This window comes from Rhinoderma darwinii, chromosome 5 (genome assembly GCF_050947455.1).
Source record: "Rhinoderma darwinii isolate aRhiDar2 chromosome 5, aRhiDar2.hap1, whole genome shotgun sequence".
Lineage (NCBI taxonomy): Eukaryota > Metazoa > Chordata > Amphibia > Anura > Rhinodermatidae > Rhinoderma > Rhinoderma darwinii.
In genome coordinates this window covers 116051651-116074437 of record NC_134691.1, presented here as the reverse complement: position 1 = coordinate 116074437, position 22787 = coordinate 116051651, and the positions used below count along the sequence as shown (strand labels likewise).

The 22787-nt window shown below is 43.1% G+C and overlaps 1 protein-coding gene across 1 annotated transcript in view; it reads left to right on the top strand.

Moving 5' to 3' along the window:
- Window positions 1-22787, top strand: part of PIEZO2 (piezo type mechanosensitive ion channel component 2) — a 415657-nt gene that overhangs the window by 319442 nt on the left and 73428 nt on the right. The window contains exons 37-38 of the mRNA XM_075828141.1: window positions 1987-2153; window positions 3081-3274. Of these exons, the coding sequence (XP_075684256.1) occupies window positions 1987-2153; window positions 3081-3274 (361 nt within the window). The remainder of the gene's footprint in view (window positions 1-1986; window positions 2154-3080; window positions 3275-22787) is intronic.

Below are 22787 nucleotides of genomic sequence, written 5' to 3'. Positions count from 1 at the left end.
CACTTGCTGATAAAGGTTTAAATAAAGAATAAATGCAAATACTGAAAATAACTCTAATTTAAAAAAAATTGGACTTTGCCAAGTCATCATGATAGTGTACGTTAAGGCCCTTTAAGACCTAAAGATTTTTCAAACCACTTGAAAATCATCAGTGGTTTGAAAAAACTTTACAGAAGATTGCTGCTGCCATTTTCCCCCAGCAGGAAAGGGCACCATTATTGATGCTTTCCAACAGCTTCCAGGAGAGCTGTGCGCTGGGCAGTAAGGCCTAGAGTAAATGTAAAGGTTTTTGCGAGCAGTATTTATATTTACTGATTTTTCTGCCAGCACAAAACATTTTCATCAACAGTAAATTTGATTTTTATCATTTGTTCTTGATATTGTTCTAAATTTCAACTGGTTAATTATCTAAGCGTTTGCTGGAAAATTTGATCAAATTGTATGGATAATTGGCATATTATCCATACAATTTGATCAAGTTTACCAATTGAAATTCTTCAGTTGAAATTTAGAACAAGATCAAGAACAAATGATCAAAATCGAACAGGTTTTAGCTGAATTGTTCTTTCAGTAATTAGAATTGCCTCTGGTTAGACAAAATTGTACACTCTATTAGGATCTGATCAGGTTTCCGCTGCTCTTTGGTGGCCAGAATATCATACATTCTGCACTATTATTTCCAGTAAAAAAAGAATTCAAACCTGAAGGACAAATTATAAGTCAATGGGTTGTGCTTGAATCTATATTTAAATAGATCTTTCATGTTTAACATTGCTCCTGTAAAATCAGAACCCATGACTACAGTGCGAATAGAACCTCAATGATGTAAACTTTAGTCACAGCCCATATCAACCTATTAAATAAAAGTAAGTTAAAACAGTCAGCTCCAGGAAAACATGTGAAAACAGATTGTTTCCAGAGTCACTATATAAGTCTACAATATTTAGAGTTCATGTGCTTAGTTCTTAAATCATAATATGTGAGGATTTCTGTAATACCTGTTCATTAATCTTGAGCAATACTTACACTGCACATCTATATATAGTTATGCTTAAGGGCCCATATATTTTACACATAGTCATTTGTGCATCTCAATGTTAGAAGCTTGGCAGCTGTCCTAGAAAAGAGCCAAGAACTTTATCCTTGCCAAGACCTTGGTTAGTACAAAGTTCAATACCCTAAAACTTATAGGAAAAATACTTAAAGTCAGTGTATTTTGTAATACCGCAAACGCCACATTCTAAAAAGTAGCAGGCATTGACTGGATAAACAATCACACATACAGACAGCTATAAGGATTAAATAGACTATTCAAGGCACATCAAAGAAAATGTTATGTTAAATGTGCTTTTCAATTAGTTTATTTAGCCTTTAAATAATCTCTATTAATGCAGACATTTGTCAAGAATTTACTTCCAATAATAACATGTTTTCACCAGTTTAGTTTCATTCATTAACATTTTTTAAAATAGTTTTCTTCCAATATGTGTTCATAAAAAATCTGTAGTAAATGTATAAGTTGTGTTCTTATAATGTATGTATGTATGTATGATATATATGTATGTAAGATAGATAGATAGATAGATAGATAGATAGATAGATAGATAGATAGATAGATAGATAGATAGATAGATAGATAGATAGATAGATAGATAAGAAAGAATTAAGTTTGTTAAGTTTTTATTTGAGAGGATATTGGTTTGAGAGCATTTCTAGCTTGCAGTATGTGCCATCATTTCTAGGCAACAGAAAAACCTGATTGACACCAGAGGTTCGTTGTCCATGTTTTGCACACTATTAGTTGCCTGCTAAGAAAATAATACTCATATTCATATGGAGGTAGTGCCAGTGATCGAGCATATGTAGTTGATTTAGATGAAATACAGAAGAATCCCTTAATGGTGATGGCTGATTTGTAAAATGGAATATAGAACAATGATATACAGAAAAATGCCTTTAGGACATCTTTTTAATTATATTTTACAGATAATGTCATCAAACGGATATTTAACATTTTGAAGTTTACATGGGTCCTTTTCCTTGCATCACTTGATAGTTTTACTGCCTGGCTTAACTCAATTTCTCGAGAACACATTGATATTTCCACAGTTCTAAGGATAGAACGTTGTATGCTGACTAGAGAGATTAAAAAGGTAAACCATGCAAATGTTTTGTAAATTGTATGCATCCATGCTATCTGAAATTCGTAATTCACATTTTCATTCTCTGATGAGGGTTTAAAGTGAAACATATGCGCCAATACCCCTATGTTGTCTACTGGAATCCTTAGGCCTTTCATTAAAGGTAAAATTAAGAACATCATTAAATGCTTTCAAGAAACAGATCAGGGGGTGCAAACAACTCCCTGATCTCTGATTAGGAGGGCCATTTTAAAGCACACAGTAGCACCTGCTGATGTATTTTCCACAGAGCATCTATTACATCAGTGGTGGTCAACCTGACATATTGTGGGGGCCTCAAGTGCGCCCCTTAACTCCATCAAAGGACTATACATCACATTTAGCCAGGGCCGGTTCAAGGGGTATGAGTATGTATACATTTTACAGGGGTGTATTTGCAGTCTGTATTTCCTCCGAATATTTAGGCACAACATAAAAAAAATATTTCCAAAGCAGATATTCTGAAATTTTTCCTTGTTTTTAGCAAAAAGATATGGAGGGAACACAGACCACATCCTTACAAAAAGCCAATACATGCTGCCGATAATTATAATATTTTAGGCTGCATAAATGATACAATCAGCCGATGATCGGGAACGCTCGGGAATGCCCAATAATTAGCCTGTGTAAAAGGCCTTAACAATGTGCTGCCACTATCCATTGGTGACAGGCTTAAACAAACAATTCAATATGGCAGCGAATACAAAGGTCAAATAAACAATACAAAAACTTTATTAATGTTACATCATTTAATTGCAAAATTAGATTTTTTTAGATATTCATTTTATTTTTACCTTATACTGTGTTATTAGCTGGAAAACTTTTTCATGATGTAAAAACTGTAAATGTAAAAAAATAAACTAAATGTAAATAAAATTAATATTTTAATGAACTTTTTAGGGTAATGTACCCACACGGGAGAGCATTCACATGTATTACCAAAACCACATAATGATGACGATGTCTAGAGACTCAGGACTAGATAGGATTGACAACCAGCCTGGACAAGATTCTAGTCATCAAATCCATGGAAAAATCGCAAGTAAAAGGATGGACAGTGCAGACTCTGCTGCTTCTCATGATAGCATGTCCAGGTAACTCATCAAATATAATGCATGAGACAGAATGTTTTATAGCTATTCAAAGGAACAATCCTAAAAAATGTTATATCATGTTTGCATCATGTATTGGGGGATTTAAGGGTTTTAAATTATAATATATTACTATGCCGGCCCTTTGCACATCACGTTTTTGGCCTACGCTTAACTTATGACTTATACGTTAAATGTAGGCTGTTACGGATGACTAACATTGGCATCCGTCCCCATAGACTTTAATGGTAAACATTAAACGTATACGTCATGAACTCTCATGACCCTGTTCATCACGTATACGTTAAACGGATACCATTATAGTCTATGGTTTACTGATGCCACTGTTAGGCATCCGTTTGACGTATCTGTCATTCATAGGCTTTAATTGTATCCATCTAACTTATACGTCATGAAAGGCTATAAAAAGTGCCTAAAGTATACCTGTGACATATGCTATACAGTGTCATACATCACCCATAGGCTCCCATGTTAAAAAAAAAAAAAGAGTACTGCATGGTCTACATTTTTTGCGACATCTGGCTTGTTGGAAAAAACGTATACTGACATATACCAGCTCGATGGAGCCCAAAAGGAGACTCTTTTGGCCTCCGCTGGGCTAATGGAGCCCTATGGACACGTTAAGTTTGTACAACGGTAGCTTTCCCGATATACACACGAAATGGACATCACAAATGTGATGTGCACAGGGCCTAAAGCCCAAAAGCGCTTTGCCCAGCTTCTTGAGAAGCAGGCTATTGGGGACTATAAAAATGTATAGTATAATCTCAAAATATAAGATTTCTGCCATGAAGATCAAAAATAAAACTTTTCTTGGTAACATGGGTCATATAAGGAAAAAAAATGTCAGATACAGTATTGGCAAGATTTGCTCATTATTAGTAAGAGATTGTAGCTGTCATATATTTAAGGCCTGTTTAGTTATGGCAAAATCTCAAGTAAGTTCAATATTTTCTGCTTGCAGACCAATGTGAAACTGGAAGATATTTTATGTATTACTAGTGTAATTGACAATTATTTTCCCACATATACTACAGCTAAATAAGTGTATATATATATATATATATATATATATATATATATATCGCAAAAAAAACGAGGCAGCACTCCACTGATGTGAAAAAAGGTGGTGTATTTAAAGAGGCTCTGTCACGAGATTTTGCAACCCCTATCTGCTATTGCAGCAGATCGGCGCTGCAATGTAGATTACAGTAACGTTTTTATTTTTAAAAAACGAGCATTTTTGGCCAAGTTATGACCATTTTCGTATTTATGCAAATGAGGCTTGCAAAAGTACAACTGGGCGTGTTTACAGTAAAAGTACAACTGGGCGTGTATTATGTGCGTACATCGGGGCGTGTTTACTACTTTTACTAGCTGGGCGTTGTGTATAGAAGTATCATCCACTTCTCTTCAGAACGCCCAGCTTCTGGCAGTGCAGACACAGCCGTGTTCTCGAGAGATCACGCTGTGCTGTCACTCACAGGTCCTGCATCGTGTCGGACGAGCGAGGACACATCGGCACCAGAGGCTACAGATGATTCTGCAGCAGCATCGGCGTTTGCAGGTAAGTCCATGTAGCTACTTACCTGCAAATGCTGATGCTGCTGCAGAATCAACTGTAGCCTCTGGTGCCGACACGATGCAGGACCTGTGAGTGACGTCACAGATCTGCACTGCCAGAAGCTGGGCGTTGTGAAGAGAAGTGGATGATACTTCTCGTCAGAAAGCCCAGCTAGTAAAAGTAGTAAATACGCCCAGATGTTACACACACAATACACGCCCAGTTGTACTTTTACTTTTCAACACGCCCAGTTGTACTTTTGCAAGCCTCATTTGCATAAATACGAAAATGGTCATAACTTGGCCAAAAATGCTCGTTTTTTAAAAATAAAAACGTTACTGTAATCTACATTGCAGCGCCTATCTGCTGCAATAGCAGATAGGGGTTGCAAAATCTGGTGACAGAGCCTCTTTAATTCACCCCAGCAGCAACATTTCAATCCGTCTGGCTAGGATCTCTGCCAATCATGCCTCTGTTTTTTTTAGCCTTTTTGACTCGTAGTCAGGGAGGATTTGTTTTCACCTGTCCATTGAAGCTGTGCTGCTTTCCTTTTTTTCTTTTTATATATATATATATATATATATATATATATATATATATATATATATATATATATAATGAGAAAAAGAGTAAAGCAGCACAGCAACAGCAGTGGGTGCAAGCCTCCTAGGTTGAGTGCAGACAGCGTGTTCTCGAGAGATCACGCTGTGACATCACTCACAGGTCCTGCATCGTGTCGGCCACATCCGCACCAGAGGCTACAGATGATTCTGCAGCAGCATCAGCGTTTGCAGGTAAGTAGCTACATCGACTTACCTGCAAACGCCGATGCTGCTGCAGAATCAACTGTAGCCTCTGGTGCCGATGTGGCCGAGCTCGTCCGACACGATGCAGGACCTGTGAGTGACGACACAGCGTGATCTATCGAGAACACGGCTGTGTCTGCACTGCCAGAAGCTGGGCGTTCTGAAGAGAAGTGGATGATACTTCTCGTCAGAACGCCCAGCTAGTAAAAGTTGTAAAAACGCCCCGATGTACGCACATAATACACGCCCACTTGGACTTTTACTTTAAACACGCCCACTTGGACTTTTGCAAGCCTCATTTGCATAAATACAAAAATGGTCATAACTTGGCCAAAAATGCTCGTTTTTAAAAAATAAAAACGTTACTGTAATCTACATTGCAGCGCCGATCTGCTGCAATAGCAGATAGGGGTTGAAAAATCTGGTGACAGAGCCTCTTAAGTGAGTGTGAGGCATCTGCGCAGAGAGCCCTCTGTTATAACAGTGTGTATAGCGGTACAGTGTATACAGTGTTAAGTAAACATTGGTGAAGTGGCAGATTTACAATAAAATGTACAGTACAGGAAAGACGATACTCACCGTTGGACAACAATCAATGAACAGAAACTCACTACATCAGCGTCCCCGGCTCACATATGCGCATGCGCGCATGTGATGCATAAGGGGAGGAAACGGGCGATGACAGTACGAACGTACTGCGCATGCACACCGCTTATATGATGTTTTCAGTGCGGCAGGGTAAAAGAGGAAAGAATAGAAGAAAAAGTACCAAGAACGGCAGATAACAGGACCAGGTAAGTAATCGTAACTAGTGCGTAACCAATTTTCAAGACAATGTTACTAACCGCTGCGGTATTACTGCATATTTAGGCAGATTTGCCATTCAGGAGTCTGGGAAAGCTGGATACTTATGCAGATATGCCATTCAGGGGTCTGGGAAAGCTGGGTGACATTACCGTTTAAAACTATAACACTTATGTCCTATGAAAATAGCAAAAGGGGGGAACCCTAGGAAGGCCTAATACTTATTAAAAACCAGGACCCAATTGCACAGAACACAACCCGTCGCAGGGTCCCCAAGTGATGGGGTCCACTCCTAGGGGTACAAAGGAAAAAGGGATAACTCATTCGTGTACACACAAGTGAGTATCCCAACTTCCAGTGTCTGTATAGGGTGGTAGTGTAGATATTGTGGAGGCACTTCCAATTCAAGAATGCAAAAACACAGAGACATCAAGTGTAATAAGTATGCTTTAATTATTGAGTTACCGTAAACAGAATAATAATGATAATGCAAACTATTTGGTCCTGGTACGGTATATCTGGTGACAAAAAAATGAATACAGTTGCCAGACTGAAAAAAGGGGGAAACATAATTTGTATGTGTGTCCAACGGGGGTGAGGGTCAAACTCCCGGAAGCAAGCAGGGAAAACGAATCCCTAGAAAATAATAGAGAAATATTATTGAATAACAAAATACAATTTGATAAAAGCAATGAAAAGAATGTCAGTACATGTCTAAACCATTAGCGAGCGAAGGTAAGAGAGCACATAAGTGGGATCTAAAGGAGTCCTCAACCTAAACCAGCAGCGCCCACCTTGAAATCAACATTAAGGCCATAGGGTCTAAGGGTATTCAGCCTGAATATCCATTCGAGTTCCCGTTTTTTTAAAAATGCCACTCTGTCACCACCTCGACGTAGGGGTGGGATGTGGTCGATTATCCTGAATTTTGAGGGTATGTTCACACGGCGGGGGTCTGTAACGGCTGAAATTACGGGGATGTTTCAGCCTGAAAACATCCCCGTAATTTCAGCCGTACCGGCATGTGCAGGCGCTTGAACGCCGCGTCCATTACGGCCGTAATTAGCGCTGCTATTCATTGGAGTCAATGAATAGCGGCTCCAATTACGGCCAAAGAAGTGACAGGTCACTTCTTCTACGCGGGCGTCTATTTACGCGCCGTCATTTGACAGCGGCGCGTAAATATACGCCTCGTGTGAACAGACAAACGTCTGCCCATTGCTTTCAATGGGCAGATGTTTGTCAGCGCTATTGAGGCGCTATTTTCGGGCGTAATTCGGGGCAAAAACGCCCGATTTACGTCCGTAAATAGGCCGTGTGAACATACCCTAACTGTTTCTCCGTATGGTTCATTTCAGCGAAGTGCTTAGAAACAGGCAAGTCTAACCTTTTATTTCTAATGGTGAAACGATGGTTGTTGAGTCGCACCTTTAGTTCTAGGGTGGTCTCCCCAATGTACCACAGTCCGCATGTGGAACTCACTTAGGTTGTTATGTAGTAACCACAGTAACCACTAATGGATCACCTGTTCCCACTTGTTAACTCAGGTTGAATCACTGATTGTATTACCACACTGGGTTATATATACCCTGTTAAGATTGTTGGTCATTGCTTGACAAAGATCCCATAGAGACGGATCGAAACGTTGCCTACCTGGGGTGAATAAACACACCACTTTTTTTCACCAATTTCCTTGGAGTGCTGCCTCTTTATTTTTTGGGATTATATATATATATATATACATATATGTGTGTATATATATATATATATATATATATATATATATATATATATATATATATATATATATATATTATAACAAGACAAATTGACTTAAATGGTAACTTGCAGGGATGTTGTGGGAAAGATGGCAAAGTGGCTACTCACTTGCTGGCAAGCTCCTGCCCTATACCCACCAGTGCTCACACACACAGACAAACACAGTGGGGAAACTCCTGCCTACAACCCACAGCTCCCTCTTCAGAACCACTGCCTCATTGATCAGTACTGTCATTTCTAGCAGCTTTTGCAATAGCTCTCTAACCTTCTCAGCTGCTCTCACAATTCTCTCACAGCACGTAAGCGCAGATCACTCCAACTTTCTACCTACACTGAACAGCCTATGGCAGGCTAAGCACCCCCTCCCCTAGCGTGATGATGCGGTGTAGCAACACTGCGCATCATCAGTCTGTTACAGACCCTACATCCTGGCGCCTAGTAACTTTAGAAACCCGCAAGTCAATCGCCATATTGCCTGTTAAAAGAGCAACAACATTACAGTGTAAACAAGGTTAAATAACATAAGTGGCCGGACTGACCACTCTCTTCTGGACTGCCACCTAGGGGGAAAAACAGCAGATAATAGTAGTTGACAAATATATGCCTCAACATAAATGCAATGCCACAATGGGCCCAAAATACAATAATATCTAAAGTAAGGTTAGCTTTAGACTTGGGGATTTATCCCCTTCACTTTACATGTCAACCATTTTTATCCCCCTAAAGTGGTCCCACCATGCTGTAGGTCATGTACAGTCCTCTCTCTAAATTTATGCCTGTTTGTCCACTGTAATGCAGCATACCATACAAAAATACATTTTAATATGTCCTGCGTCGTCTGTAATTGAGGCCTAAAGTGTCTTCTAGATGTATACTCAGATCAGAGGTTTTCATCATTAATCTAAACCATCTTTTCCTAATTGGCGTGGATGACACCTCCTGCGTCATCCACAGTCTTCGCCAGGACTGGCACATGCACAGAAGGGAATTTAAGCCTCTGACCACAACGAGACCTTAATGCACAGGCCACTGGTTTGCTTTAGGAGTCGTCATCCACGTCAATCAGGGAAAGATGGGTTTGCCCAGGGGACACTTCAGGCCTCATTTTTTGTCAGGTATGCTGCGCTACTGGGGACAAACAGGCATACATTTATAATGCATATACCACAGAGAAACAATCAGAGCATTTGACGCCAATATATATATAAAATGTTGAATTTTTATTATACAAATATCACAGACAATTTAAAATACAAAAAAAGATACGACTCTAGTATGAAGTGCGGAGCCAATACCAGTTGTTATTGCTGACTAAGGTATATGGGTAAACACGTAAATACTTAGACAGACGCCTATTACAGAAAGATTATCATTAGTACACCTTCCCTCACAGGGAGAGATTCTCTCAAATACAATCAGTGTAATATACAGGTCTAATGAGTAGTTAGAACAAGAGAAAGTGTAGTAAGAGTAACAGTGCTTAAGCAAGGTCATCTGTCTGATCACAGACTTACCCATAGACAGCAAAAGAAGTCGTTAACAGTGTCCGCTCCGCTACATGAACCCCGACGCTCGTATCGCCACGTGTGCTTCCTCAGGGGGACACATCCAAACGAGCGCCGCAGGTATTTTCTGCCTCCTATTAATTTCAATTGGAGGTCAGAGGTGGAAACCACTTGAAGACCAACAGCCCCCACTCACAGTAAAATTACCATTAGCCCGCCACTCACAGTAAAATGACAATTGGCCCCCCAACTCACAGTAAAATGACCATCAGCCAATCACTCACAGTAAAATGAGCATCAGCCCCCCACTCACAGTAAAATGACCACTAGCCAGCCACTCTCACTAAAATTACAATCAGCCCGCCACTCACAGATTACCCCGGTAGATAGTGCCACACATCCCCCTGTATATAGTCCCACACAGACCCTTGCAGGTAGTGCCACACTTCCCCCTTGTAGGTAGTTCCACAAAGCCCCCTTGTAGGCAGTGCCGCACAGCCCCCTTGTAGGTAGTGCCACACAGCCCCCTGTAGGTAGTGCCACACAGCCCCCTTGTAGGTAGTGCCACACAGCCCCCTTGTAGGCAGTGCCACACAGCCCCCTTGTAAGTAGTGCCACACAGCCCCCTTGTAGGTAGTGTCACACAGCCCCCTGTAGGTAGTGCCACACAGCCCCCTTGTAGGTGGTGCCACATTCCCCCTTGTAGATAGTGCCACACGGCCCCCTGGTAGGCAGTGCCGCATGGCCCGCTGGTAGGTAGTGCCACACAGCTCCCTTGTAGGTAGTGCCACACAGTCCCCTTGTAGGTAGTGCCACACCCCCTGTAGGTAGTGCCACACAGCCTCATTGTAGGTAGTACCAGACACCCCTTATAGGTAGTGCCACACATCCCCCTTGTAGATAGCACCCCCCCTTCCTGTAGATAGCGCCACTGTAGTTCCCTGAAGGAGCAGAATTCCCCTGTGGCCACACGAGGATTCCGCTCCTTCGGGGAGCTACAGTGGCGCTAATAGATAGCAGAGCAGGGAGATACCTCCCTGCTCTGCTATAGTATTCAATAGTATCTGATACTATTGATTGTGGTGTCGCTAGCGCTGTAGCAGCTACAGCGGCTGCTAGAGGTGCGGCCTGCCATGCAACGGCAGAGGGCGCCCTCATGCCCAGTGTCGCCGCTAGCAGCTGTTATGGCTGCTACAGCGGTAGCGATACCACTGAGTAAAGAAGCGCCCCGGCGGAAAGGCAGTTGCTGATTCGCCGGGCCTGGATGCTTTTGAAACAAGCAGGAGAAGGGAGACAGCGCAGCACCCCCTTCCACCTGCTAGAGTAAAGTGCCCTGTGCAATGGCACAGGTCGCACACCCCTTGGCCGACCCTGATTATAGGGTTTAGTGCAACTTTGTAACCTGTTTTTAAAATTACTTTTTGATAAACAGTTTTTATGTATCCTGGATACATAAAAGCTGTATCTTGTGCTGTATCTTGTACTGAAACCCAAATCCATCAGGTCAGCAGGACTGACGGCTTTAGTGACAGCGGGTCCTACGTGTTTCTGACACACAGGATCCACCTGATATTGATCACATCTATGTTATGATCGTAGATGTAAACAATAACATCTGGATCCTACATGTCAGAGACAGGCAGGACCTGCTGTAACCAAAGCCATCCGTCCCGTCGGACTTGACAGTTTTGGGTTTCAGGGCAAAATACAGCTTTTATGTATCCAGGATACTGAGAAGCAGTATCCCAAAAAGTAATTTTTTTTTTTTTTTCATAAAAACCAATTACAAAGTAGCTCTAAACACTATAATACATTGTTTTAGTAAAAAAAAAAAAAAAGAAGTCTTCCATAGCCTTTAAATGCTTACATTTTTACTGTGCTTTATGCAAAACTAGTATGTTCATATTATCAGGACTTATTCACATGGCAATATTACGTATCTGTACAACCTCTAAGTTGTACGGAGCTATAATAGGGCACCCACAAACTTCTGTGGGGCCCTACCGTACCTCTGGATGCCTCTCTGTCCATCCAGTGTTTTTTCTGGCATTGGAATTTGACAGAATATTATGCCATGTTCCATCAGTTGTCATCTAGTGGTAAATATCTGCCAGATGCAATGCCCTGTTGAGCGCTATAAGGCGGCACACAAAATCCTTGTGGCTCTGTAGAACTAAGCCGCAGTAGACTCCATACCACCGTACAGCCTCATTCACATGGCTAAACAGCACCTTCAAATACAATAACAATGCTAACATAAAATTGTAATTAGTAAATTGAAAACAGTTCTAAACAATTACTTGGTGTAGTAGAAATGATAGAAATGTACTATTGCAATATAAGTGGTGAACCGTAACAAATGCTAAAGCATAAATATTTATGGAAATATACAGGATCTCAGAAACATGTAGGATTTAAGGAATTAGAATTTTTTAGGATATGTAAACATAAAAATATTGAATCACAACTGGAAAGATTTTCTTTTTGTAAATTTTTTATTTTAAGTTTTGTTTTTTAAAGGGAAGGGACATTACAGAACTTTATGTATTCATTGCCTAACCCCTTAAGAACCAAGCCTATTTTAATTTTTTCATTTTCCCTCCCCACTTTTTTATATTCCACATTCAAAATAGTATTTTCTAATGGCACCATTTAATATATCATATAATGTACTGAGACCCTTTTAAATAAAATGTTATGGTTTGGAATGGAAAAAATACAGTTTCTGTTTTTCGTTTTTTTACGGCGCTCACCTTGTACTAAAAATTACATGCTAACTTTATTCTGTGGGTCAATACGATTACGGTGATAACAACTTTATATAATTTTTTCAGTGGCTGATTAAGTAAACCATAGGCCCTGGGGTGTTCCCCAAATCCCCCCCCCCTTCTCCATGACCGCCCTGCCGTGCCATGTCTATAGTGAACATCACCTTTCTACATTAGCATTGACAACCGGGTGTGACCATTTCCCTTGTCAAAGGGCTATGTCCTTACATATTAACAGTCTTCAATCATTGCTGACAGTATCACACTGTGTAGGTGTCATGGCTGTAGGGTATGTGGACCCACTAGGGCAAACCACCGTAGTAGCAGCTGGCCAAACAAAAATCAATAACGGTCTTTAGAACTGCAGTACCTGTATAGAAGTTCCGACAGACACATGGGGAGAAGAAATGATGGCGTAGCAAAATCCTCGGCACAAATGACACTTGGCGTGACAGATTACACTTGACATGGCAGAGACGCTTGGCATGGCAGGTGACGCTTGGAATGACAGATGACGCTTGGCATGGCAGATCACGCTTGGTGAGGCAGATGACAGGTGGCACAGAGGATGAAGTCGACTCCAACAATAGACTTCGTTCAGGAACAAACACAATTACTGGATACGGGATACAGGAAACAGGAACACTGGGAACAGGATACAACTAAGGGACCATTTGCTAACAAACATGGTAGACACAACGCTCAGGCAAGGAGAGGTAGGGCAGAGCCCTTTTTAAAGTCCAGAGTGTAATGGGATTGGCTGGGGCGCTTTGTACAGGTGCACACACTGGCTCTTTAAGGCCAAAAGTGAGCGCGCACGCGCACACTACAGGAGACAGAGGAGAGCTGCAGCCGCATGTGCCGGCGTCTTTGGGGAGGGAAACGCTGGCATGAAGAAAGTGTCCTGCGGCTGCCGGTAAGTTAAACGTGCCAGCAGTCAGCGACCGTTGACACACAGTATCTTAGCCTTACACCCAGGTCCAGAGCGTAAGAGGAACTTCTTGATGTGAAGGGGCATTGATGTTCTCTTCTGGCTCCCAAAACCTCACCTCAGGACCAAAACATTTCCAGTCTACCAGGTAGAAAGTCTTTCCTCCTTCCACCTTGTAGTCCAAGATTTTCCTCACCTCGAAGACATCAGAAGAACCGTTAAGAGAAACTGTAGAACCAGGAGATTTGCTGTAGCGGTTCAGGACCACAGGCTTTAAGAGAGACACATGGAACAAGTTGGGGATTTTGAGAGTAGGAGGCAGCCGAAGCTTATAGGACCCAGGGTTTATTTGTTGTAACACCTCGAAGGGACCGAGGAACCTGGGAGCGAATTTATGAGAAGGGATCTTTAGACAAATGTTCCTTGAAGAGGGCCCGACCTTGACTCTGGGGAGAAACTGAGGAGGAACCCTTCTCTTCTTATCGGCATATTCTTTCATGCGTTCAACTGCCTGAAGAATCGCGGACTTGGTTTGCTGCCAGATGTGAAGAAAAGTCCCGAATGAAGAATTGGCTGCAGGCACTTGAGACATAGTTGGCACCGGAAGAGGAACTCATGGGTGCTGACTGTATACAATATAGAACGGAGAGGAAGCAGTAGACTCACTTGTATGGTTATTGTAAGAGAATTCCTCCCAAGGCAGAAGCTGTACCCAATTGTCATGTTGGACAGAAACATAATGACAGAGATAATTCTCTAGAATTTGATTGATCCTTTCCACTTGACCGTTAGACTGTGGGTGATAGGCAGAAGAGAAGTCCAGCTTCACGTCCAAAAGATTACACAGGGCTCTCCAGAATTTAGACGTGAACTATACACCCCGGTCAGAAACAATATGAAGATGTGTTGGATGAACAGATCTGCCGGACAAGGAGCTGAGGGAAGGCCCGTTAAAGCAACAAAATCTTCCATCTTGGAGAAACGATCCACTACTACCTAGATCGTAGTACATACAGCATAAGGGAGAAGGTCAGGACAAAGTCCATAGCAATGTGTTGCCAGTGAGCACCAGGCACCAGTCGAGGTTGGTGCAGACCAGCAGGTTTTGAATGAGAGGACTTGTTTAGGGCACAATTAGCACAGGAGGAAACAAACTCCAAGACATCTCTAGGTAGCGAGGGTCACCAATAATGACGAGCAATAAAGTCTCGAGTCATGCGGGCACCAGAATGCCCGGCCAGTTTGGAGATATGCCCCCAGTGGAGGATTCTTCTCCTGTCAGTAGGACGGACAAAAATCTTTCCAGGAGGAATGTCCTTGATCTGCAGAGGATTTACAGCAATAATCCTAAAAGGATCAATAATTTGTTGAGGTTTTTCTTCTGAGTCGTCAGTTTCGAATGACCAAGACAGGGCATCGTGCTTAATGTTTTTGACCGCAGGAAGTGAAGAAGAAATCGAAATCTGGCGAAGAACAGTGAGCATCTAGCATGGGTTCAGTCGCTGTGGAGACTGCAGATATGTAAGATTTTTGTGAACGGTGTAGATAATGATGGGGTAAGCAGACCCCTCTAGCAGGTGTTTCGATTCGTCCAGGGCCAACTTGTCAGTGAGCAATTCTCGATTCCCAACAGAGTAGTTGTGCTCAGCAGGAGAGAAGAGTTTGGGGAAGAATCCGCAAGATATTGCCTTACCCTTGGAATTATTTTTTAAATAGGAGTGCTCCAACACCAATAGAAGAGACATTAACCTCTACAAAAAACTGTTGAGTAACATCAGGATGGCGAAGAACAGAAGCAGAAGTAAAGGTGCTCTTGAGGTTGGAGAATGCTGACTCTGCCTCAGATGTCCATCCAGTCTTTAGCGTTCGCTCCCTTCCTGGTAAGAGCCGAGATGGCAGCAGTAAGGGATGAGAAATTTGGCATAAACTGACAATAAAAATTAGCGAATCCAAAAAATCTCTGTAGAGCTCGGAGACCCTGAGAATGTGGCCACTCTAAGACGGACTTCACTTTTTCCGGATCCATTTGAAGGCCACGATCGGAGACAATATAGCCCGGGAAGGGCAAGGACCTCTTTTCAAATACGCACTTCTCCAGTTTTGCGTATAATTTATTAGCCGCAACAAGACTTGGCATACATGCTTCCGATGCATTGTCCGATCAGGTGAGTAGATCAAGATGTCGTCCAGATATACCACCACACAGACATACAGAAGATCACGGAAAACTCTTGGAACACTGCTGGGGCGTTAAATGCAGTTTTCCATTCATCACCCTTGCGTGTATATATATCAGGTTATAGGCCCCGCGTAGATCCAGCTTAGTGAACACCTTAGCTCCACGAATCCTGTCGAATAGCTCAGAGATAAGCAGCAAGGCGTACTTGTTTTTTACCGTGACTTGGTTCAATCCACGGTAATCAATGCACTGTTGGAGTGACCCATCATTTTTCTCCATGAACAAGAATCCGACTCCGGCTGGTGAAGTAAAATTCACCCCCTCACCAGGTTCTCCTTGACATTCTCCTACATGGCCTGGGTTTCAGGCAAGGAAACCGGGTAGACCCCTCCACAAGGGAATGAGGCTTCAGGAAATAACTCTATATGACAGTCATATTGACGATGAGGAGAAAGGATCTCTGCCTCCTTCTTGCTGAAGATATCGGCGTAGCTGGCATACTGCGGAGGCAATCCAGAGACTGAGGTAGTGATGAAAGAGTGGGGCGATCCTGAGGTAGGCAGTTGTGCAGACATCGGGGTCCCCACTGGAGGACCTCTCCGGAGTTCCAATCAAGGACTGGAGCATGTTAGCGAAGCAATGGCAATTCTAGCAGGATGGGGTTGATAGCTTTTGATAAGTCATAGAAAGCTATCATCTCTGAATGAAGGACTCCTATCTGTAGTCTCAGTGGTTTGGTTATAGACAGGATAGGGTCAGGCAAAGGTATTCTATCGACACAGAGGTGACTGCCAGAGGTATCAATCATCACAGTGCGATCCTTCACTGGTGATGATTGATACAGGAATAGACAGTCTGGGAGAGAATTTAGTAGCAGGGGTAGATTCACCTACAGTCGTCTCTCCAATAAACCCTAGATGCTGGAGATTTCCTGGTTTCTGAGGGCATCCAGAAGAACATCTACGTTGCTGCTCTTGGTCGGACAGTCTGAATCTGTCTATTTGCATTGGCTCCTCCAAAGGTACAACAGGAGAAGGAAGAAGAGTTTCTTGAAACATAGATGCCAATTGATAAGATCTCTTTTCCTGGCGAACTTCACAAGTGCACTCTTGGATCCTCATATCGATCCGGGTTGCTAGCAGTATCAAGGCATCCAAGGTAGAGGGAAACTCACAAGCTGCTAGTTCATCTTTTATACGTGGAGATAGTCCCTGTCAGAAAGTTGCCACCAAAGCCTCATTACTCCAAACCAGCTCCGCCGCCAGTGTACGAAAGGAGATGGCGTACTCCCCTACAGTTGATTTCCCTTGATTGAGGGTCAGCAGTAAGGCAGCTGCAGAGAATGTTTAACCTGGTTCCTCGAACACTGTACAGAAGGTCTCTAAAAACAGTGGTATATCAAAGCATTCTGGACCCTCTCGTTCCAAGATGGGGTTCGCCCATGCCAGCGCTTTGCCAGAGAGAAGAGAGATAATAAAAGCGACCTTGGCCTCATCAGAGGGGAAGGGACGGGCATGTAGCTTGAAATGAATCGTACACTGGTTAATGAAACCTCTACAGGTTTTAGGATCCCTGTCGTAGCGAGGAGTTAGAGGCAATGAGACTGCAGACCCAGGACAGGCAGGAGGGATAGCAGGAGGTGGAGCAGCGGTAGCAGCCAGAGGAGGAACAGAAGGATGATCCAAACAGTTAATTATGGAGTTTACTTCTGTAGTAGTTGATCCTGGCGTGCCCGGAGGTTACGCATGCCCGCTTGCATCATTTGGACTGCACTTTTAGGTTGACCAGCGGGATCCATGGCCTTAGCGTAATGTCACGGCTGTGGAGTATGTGGCCGTTGCCAAGTAGCAGTTGGACAAACAAAAGTCCATAACAGTCTTTAGAACTGGAGTACCTGTATAGAAGTTCTGACAGACATGTGAAGTAGCAGACACTATGGTGTAGCAGACTCCTGAGCACAGATGACACTTGGCGTGGCAGATGACGCTTGGCGTGGCAGATGACGCTTGGCGTGACGGATGACGCTTGGCGTGGCAAATGTCGCTTGGCGAGGCAGATGACACCTGGCACAGAGGATGAAGTCGACTCCAATACTAGACTTCGCTCAGGAACAAACACGATTACTGGATACGGGATACATGAAACAGGATATGGGAACACTGGGAAAAGGGTTCAGCTAAGGGACCATTTGCTAACGAACATGGGTAGACACCGGCATGAAGAAAGCATCCTGCGGTCACGGCTGCTGGTAAGTTGAACTTACCGCAGGCACAACAGTAGGGTCACATCGGGAAAAAGGGAATAGTAACACCCAATTGTCTATTCGTTATGGGTTGCACAGAGACTTTTATTATGAAATACAAGTTTTCTCTATAACAGACATGTCAGGAGTGGGGACAGACCCTCTATAAATCCAGTGACTCACAGGTGACATCTCTGATTTTAAACATTCTCTTTTCTTCTTCTTTCGGCCTGGACCGCCATGGCAATTTCTTCTGGCAATTGCAAAGTTTTCTTCCAAAACATAATAATAATAATAATAATAATCTTTATTTATATAGCGCCAACATATTACGCAGCACTTTACAATTTAGAGGGAACATGAAACAAACAATATCAGACATTACATAGTGACAAAGTTCATTTACAATTCAAACCTGGGGAGTGAGGACCCTGCTCGCAAGAGCTTACAATCTATGAGGACATAAGGGAGACACAAAGTGTAATAGTGTTTGTTCTGTACAATGGTCCGGCCATTTTTATACACATGCGGTGGTAACATAAAGCTGCATGAGCCGGTCACCAGCCAGTATCCGTGTATGACGGACATGAAGAGAAGGAGTGTGAGGGAATCTTATTCTGATGACTAATCTAAATGGAGGGCCATGGAAAGGAGTCAGATTAGGGAATGTTATAGGCCTGTCTAAATAGATGTGTTTTCAGGGCACGTTTAAAACTGTGGATATTGGGAATTAATCTGATTGTCTGGGGTAGCATATTCCAGAGGACGGGTGCAGCACTAGAGAAATCCTGGAGACGGTAGTGGGAGGTTCGGATTATGGAGGATTTTAATCTAAGGTCGTTGGCAGAACGTAGAGCCCAAGTAGGGTGGTAGACAGAGATGAGGGAGGAGATGTAAGGAGGTGCAGCACTGTGGAGAGCTTTGTGGGTGAGAGTAATAAGTTTGAATTTTATTCAGAAGGGGATGGGCAACCAGTGCAGTGACTGGCACAGATTAGAGGCGTTGGTGTAGCGGTTGGTCATAAAGATGAGCCTGGCTGCTGCATTGAGGATAGATTGGAGAGGGGAGAGTTTAGTGAGGGGAAGACCGACTAGTAATGAGTTACAGTAGTCAAGACGAGAGTGAATCAGAGCAACAATGAGAGTTTTGGCAGTATCCTCCGTAAGAAAAGAGCGGATTCTGGAGATGTTTTTGAGGTGAAAATGACAGGAGCGTGAAAGTGATTGTATGTGAGGAGTAAAGGAAAGATCTGAGTCAAAAATAACCCCGAGACAGCGGGCGTGCTGCTTAGGAATTATGATAGTGCCACACACAGAGATGGAGACATCAGGTTTAGGGAGGTTAGTAGATGGTGGGAACACAAGGAGCTCAGTTTTAGAAAGATTCAGTTTCAGATAGAGAGAGGACATGATGTTAGAGACAGCGGACAGACAATCACTGGTGTTCTGTATTAGAGCAGGGGTGATGTCACGGAAAGAGGTATATAATTGGGTGTCATCAGCGTAGAGATGGTACTGGAAGCCAAATCTGCTGATGGTTTGTCCAATAGGAGCTGTGTAGAGAGAAAAGAGGAGCGGACCTAGGACTGATCCCTGAGGAACCCCGATATCAAGGGGAAGAGGAGAAGAAATGGAACCAGCAAATGACACACTGAATGAGCGGTCAGAGAGATAGGAGGAAAACCAAGAGAGAGCCGCGTCCTGGAGGCCAATAGAGTGGAGCATGTTAAGTAGGAGTTTGTGGTCTACAGTGTCAAAGGCTGCAGAGAGATCCAAAAGAATCAGGAGAGAGGATTTACCGTCCGATTTAGAGATCATTTGAGACTTTAGTAAGGGCAGTTTCTGTGGAGTGTAGAGTGCGGAAACCAGATTGTAAGGGGTCAAGAATGGAGTTAGCAGAGAGATAGCGGATAAGGCGAGAATAGACCAAGCGTTCCAGGAGTTTGGAGATGAAGGGCAGATTAGAGACTGGTCGGTAGTTGGCAGCGCTGGATGGGTCAAGTGTTGGTTTTTTCAATAATGGGTTTATAATGGCATGTTTAAAAGCGGAGGGAAAGCCAGAGGAAAGAGAGAGGTTAAATATTTTAGTCAGGTGACTAGTGACAGCTGGGGAGAGGGACTGGAGGAGGTGTGAGGGGACAGGATCACTAGGGCAGGTAGTAGGACGAGAAGAAGAGAGGAGCCTCGAGACTTCTTCTTCAGTTATTGGGTCAAATGCTGAGAGTGAAGAAGAGCGAGTGCGGGGGGGAAGGGGATCGATGTTACTAGGGGACTGGGAGAGAATATCATGCCGGATGTTGTCAATTTTAACTTTAAAATAATTGGCCAGGTCTTCAGCACTGAGATCTGTGATTGGCGTCTGCACTTTAGGACTAAGGAGGGAGTGAAAAGTATCAAAGAGGCGTTTTGGATTATTAGATAGTGTGGAGATGAGAGAAGTGAAGTAGACTTGTTTGGCGCGGTGAAGGGCAGAGTTGTAAGTTTTGAGCATAAATTTGTAATGGAGCAAATCTGCATCCAAATGCGATTTTCTCCACAGTCGTTCGGCACATCTCAAGCACCGCTGAAAAAAGCGGGATTGAGGCGTGTGCCAGGGTTGTCGTCGTCGTCTTTGTCGGGTGGTTCGGAGTGTAGGTGGGGCTGCTTCATCCAATGCATTTTTGAGAGTGTTATTATAAAGTTTGGCAGCCAGATTGGGACAGGAGAGGGAAGAGATAGGGGACAATGAGGACTGTAGACTGTCTATGAGTTTCACAGTGTTAATGGCATGTAGATTTCTGTATGTCTGATACGTAGGGATGACCTGAGGAGGCAGAGAATATTTGATAGTAAAGGAGAGAAGATTGTGGTCAGAAAGCGGGAGAGGAGAGTTAATAAAGTCAGAAACTGAGCAGAGCCGGAAGAAGACCAGGTCAAGTGAATGCCCGTCTTCATGTGTAGGAGAGTTAGTAAGTTGTGACAGACCGAGGGACGAGGTTAAAGATAGAAACTGGGAGGCAGATGAGGAGATTGGGTTATCAATGGGGATGTTGAAGTCACCCATGATGAGAGTGGGTGTTTCAGAGGATAGAAACTGTGGAAGCCAGGCAGCAAAATGATCCAGGAATTGGCGGGGTGAGCCCGGTGGGCGGTAGACAACTGCCACTCGGAGGGGAAAAGGGTGAAAGAGTCTGAGGGTGTGGACTTCAAAAGAGGGAAATGTGAGTGAGGGGACCGGGGGAATGACCTGGAAAGTGCAGTGTGGGGAAAGAAGTATACCTACTCCTCCACCCTGCCTGTTCTCAGTTCTGGGGGCATGAGAGAACTGGAGACCACCATAAGATAGAGCAGCAGGGGAAGCAGTGTCAGACAGGTGTAGCCATGTTTCTGTAAGAGCCAGAAGGTTGAGAGAGTTAGAAAGGAATAAGTCATGAATAAAGGTGAGTTTGTTGCACACGGACCGAGAGTTCCAGAGAGCACAGTTAAAAGAGACAGGAGAAGACATACAAGGAATGGCAAGAAGATTTGCAGGGTTTCTATGTGTGGCAGGTAAGTGGTTGAGCTTGGCAGAAGAAAAGGGAGGCCCAGGGTTGGGAGAGATGTCCCCTGCAGCTAATAGCAGGAGAATGGAGAGAGACAGCAGATGGTTCTGTGATTTATGAGAGCGTTTTTTATGTTGGGCAGTGGGATGAGATGGGTTAAGTTGACTGAGGAAAGTGAATAGTGAATGGGAGCTGTACATGGGTGAGGCCAGGAGAGAAGGACTGATGCGGACTGTTTTTGGGCAAGTCTTAAATGGGCGATAGGATTGAAAACCAAGAGCAGCTATAATGATGAGAGCGGTGGCAAACATGTTTGTTTACAGATAGTTAGAAATCTAATATTGAGAGCGTAAGCTAGTTTGTCTGGTTTGGTAATGCAGCTTACCTGTCACTGACCCTGTGCAACTGCCATGTATAACTGCCAGGACACTTTGACAGTATGACACTTAGACAGAGATGACTTCTGCCGTCGTGCCCCCCTGCACGAGTGCCTTCCCCATATGCTTCATCTAAATTTATAGGGGAGTAGATGCTCAGATCTAGGCCTAATTAAGCTCGTTCAGCTATTAATCAAATCAACTAGACACATGAGGTGAAAAGCTATGCAGAGATAAACAAACAAACTAGTAGGTCTGGATGATCATTAAACTTAACGACGATCAAACACTTTGACAAAACTTTGAGATAACATTAGACTATATAGCAAGACAGGAAAGCAGAGTACCATAAAATAAAAAAGTTTCAGCTTTTTGAAATGCAGCTACAGCAGGGATGAGGTTCATGCAGGAATGAAATGGATTATATACCATAAAATAAAAGTTTCAGCTTTTTGAAATGCAGCTACAGCAGGGATGAGGTTCATGCAGGAATGAAATGGATTATATACCTGTATGAAGAGAAGAGAGATGGATGTTAGATCTGTGCCATGTATAACTGCCAGGACACTTTGACAGTATGACACTTAGACAGAGATGACTTCTGCCGTCGTGCCCCCCTGCACGAGTGCCTTCCCCATATGCTTCATCTAAATTTATAGGGGAGTAGATGCTCAGATCTAGGCCTAATTAAGCTCGTTCAGCTATTAATCAAATCAACTAGACACATGAGGTGAAAAGCTATGCAGAGATAAACAAACAAACTAGTAGGTCTGGATGATCATTAAACTTAACGACGATCAAACACTTTGACAAAACTTTGAGATAACATTAGACTATATAGCAAGACAGGAAAGCAGAGTACCATAAAATAAAAAAGTTTCAGCTTTTTGAAATGCAGCTACAGCAGGGATGAGGTTCATGCAGGAATGAAATGGATTATATACCATAAAATAAAAGTTTCAGCTTTTTGAAATGCAGCTACAGCAGGGATGAGGTTCATGCAGGAATGAAATGGATTAT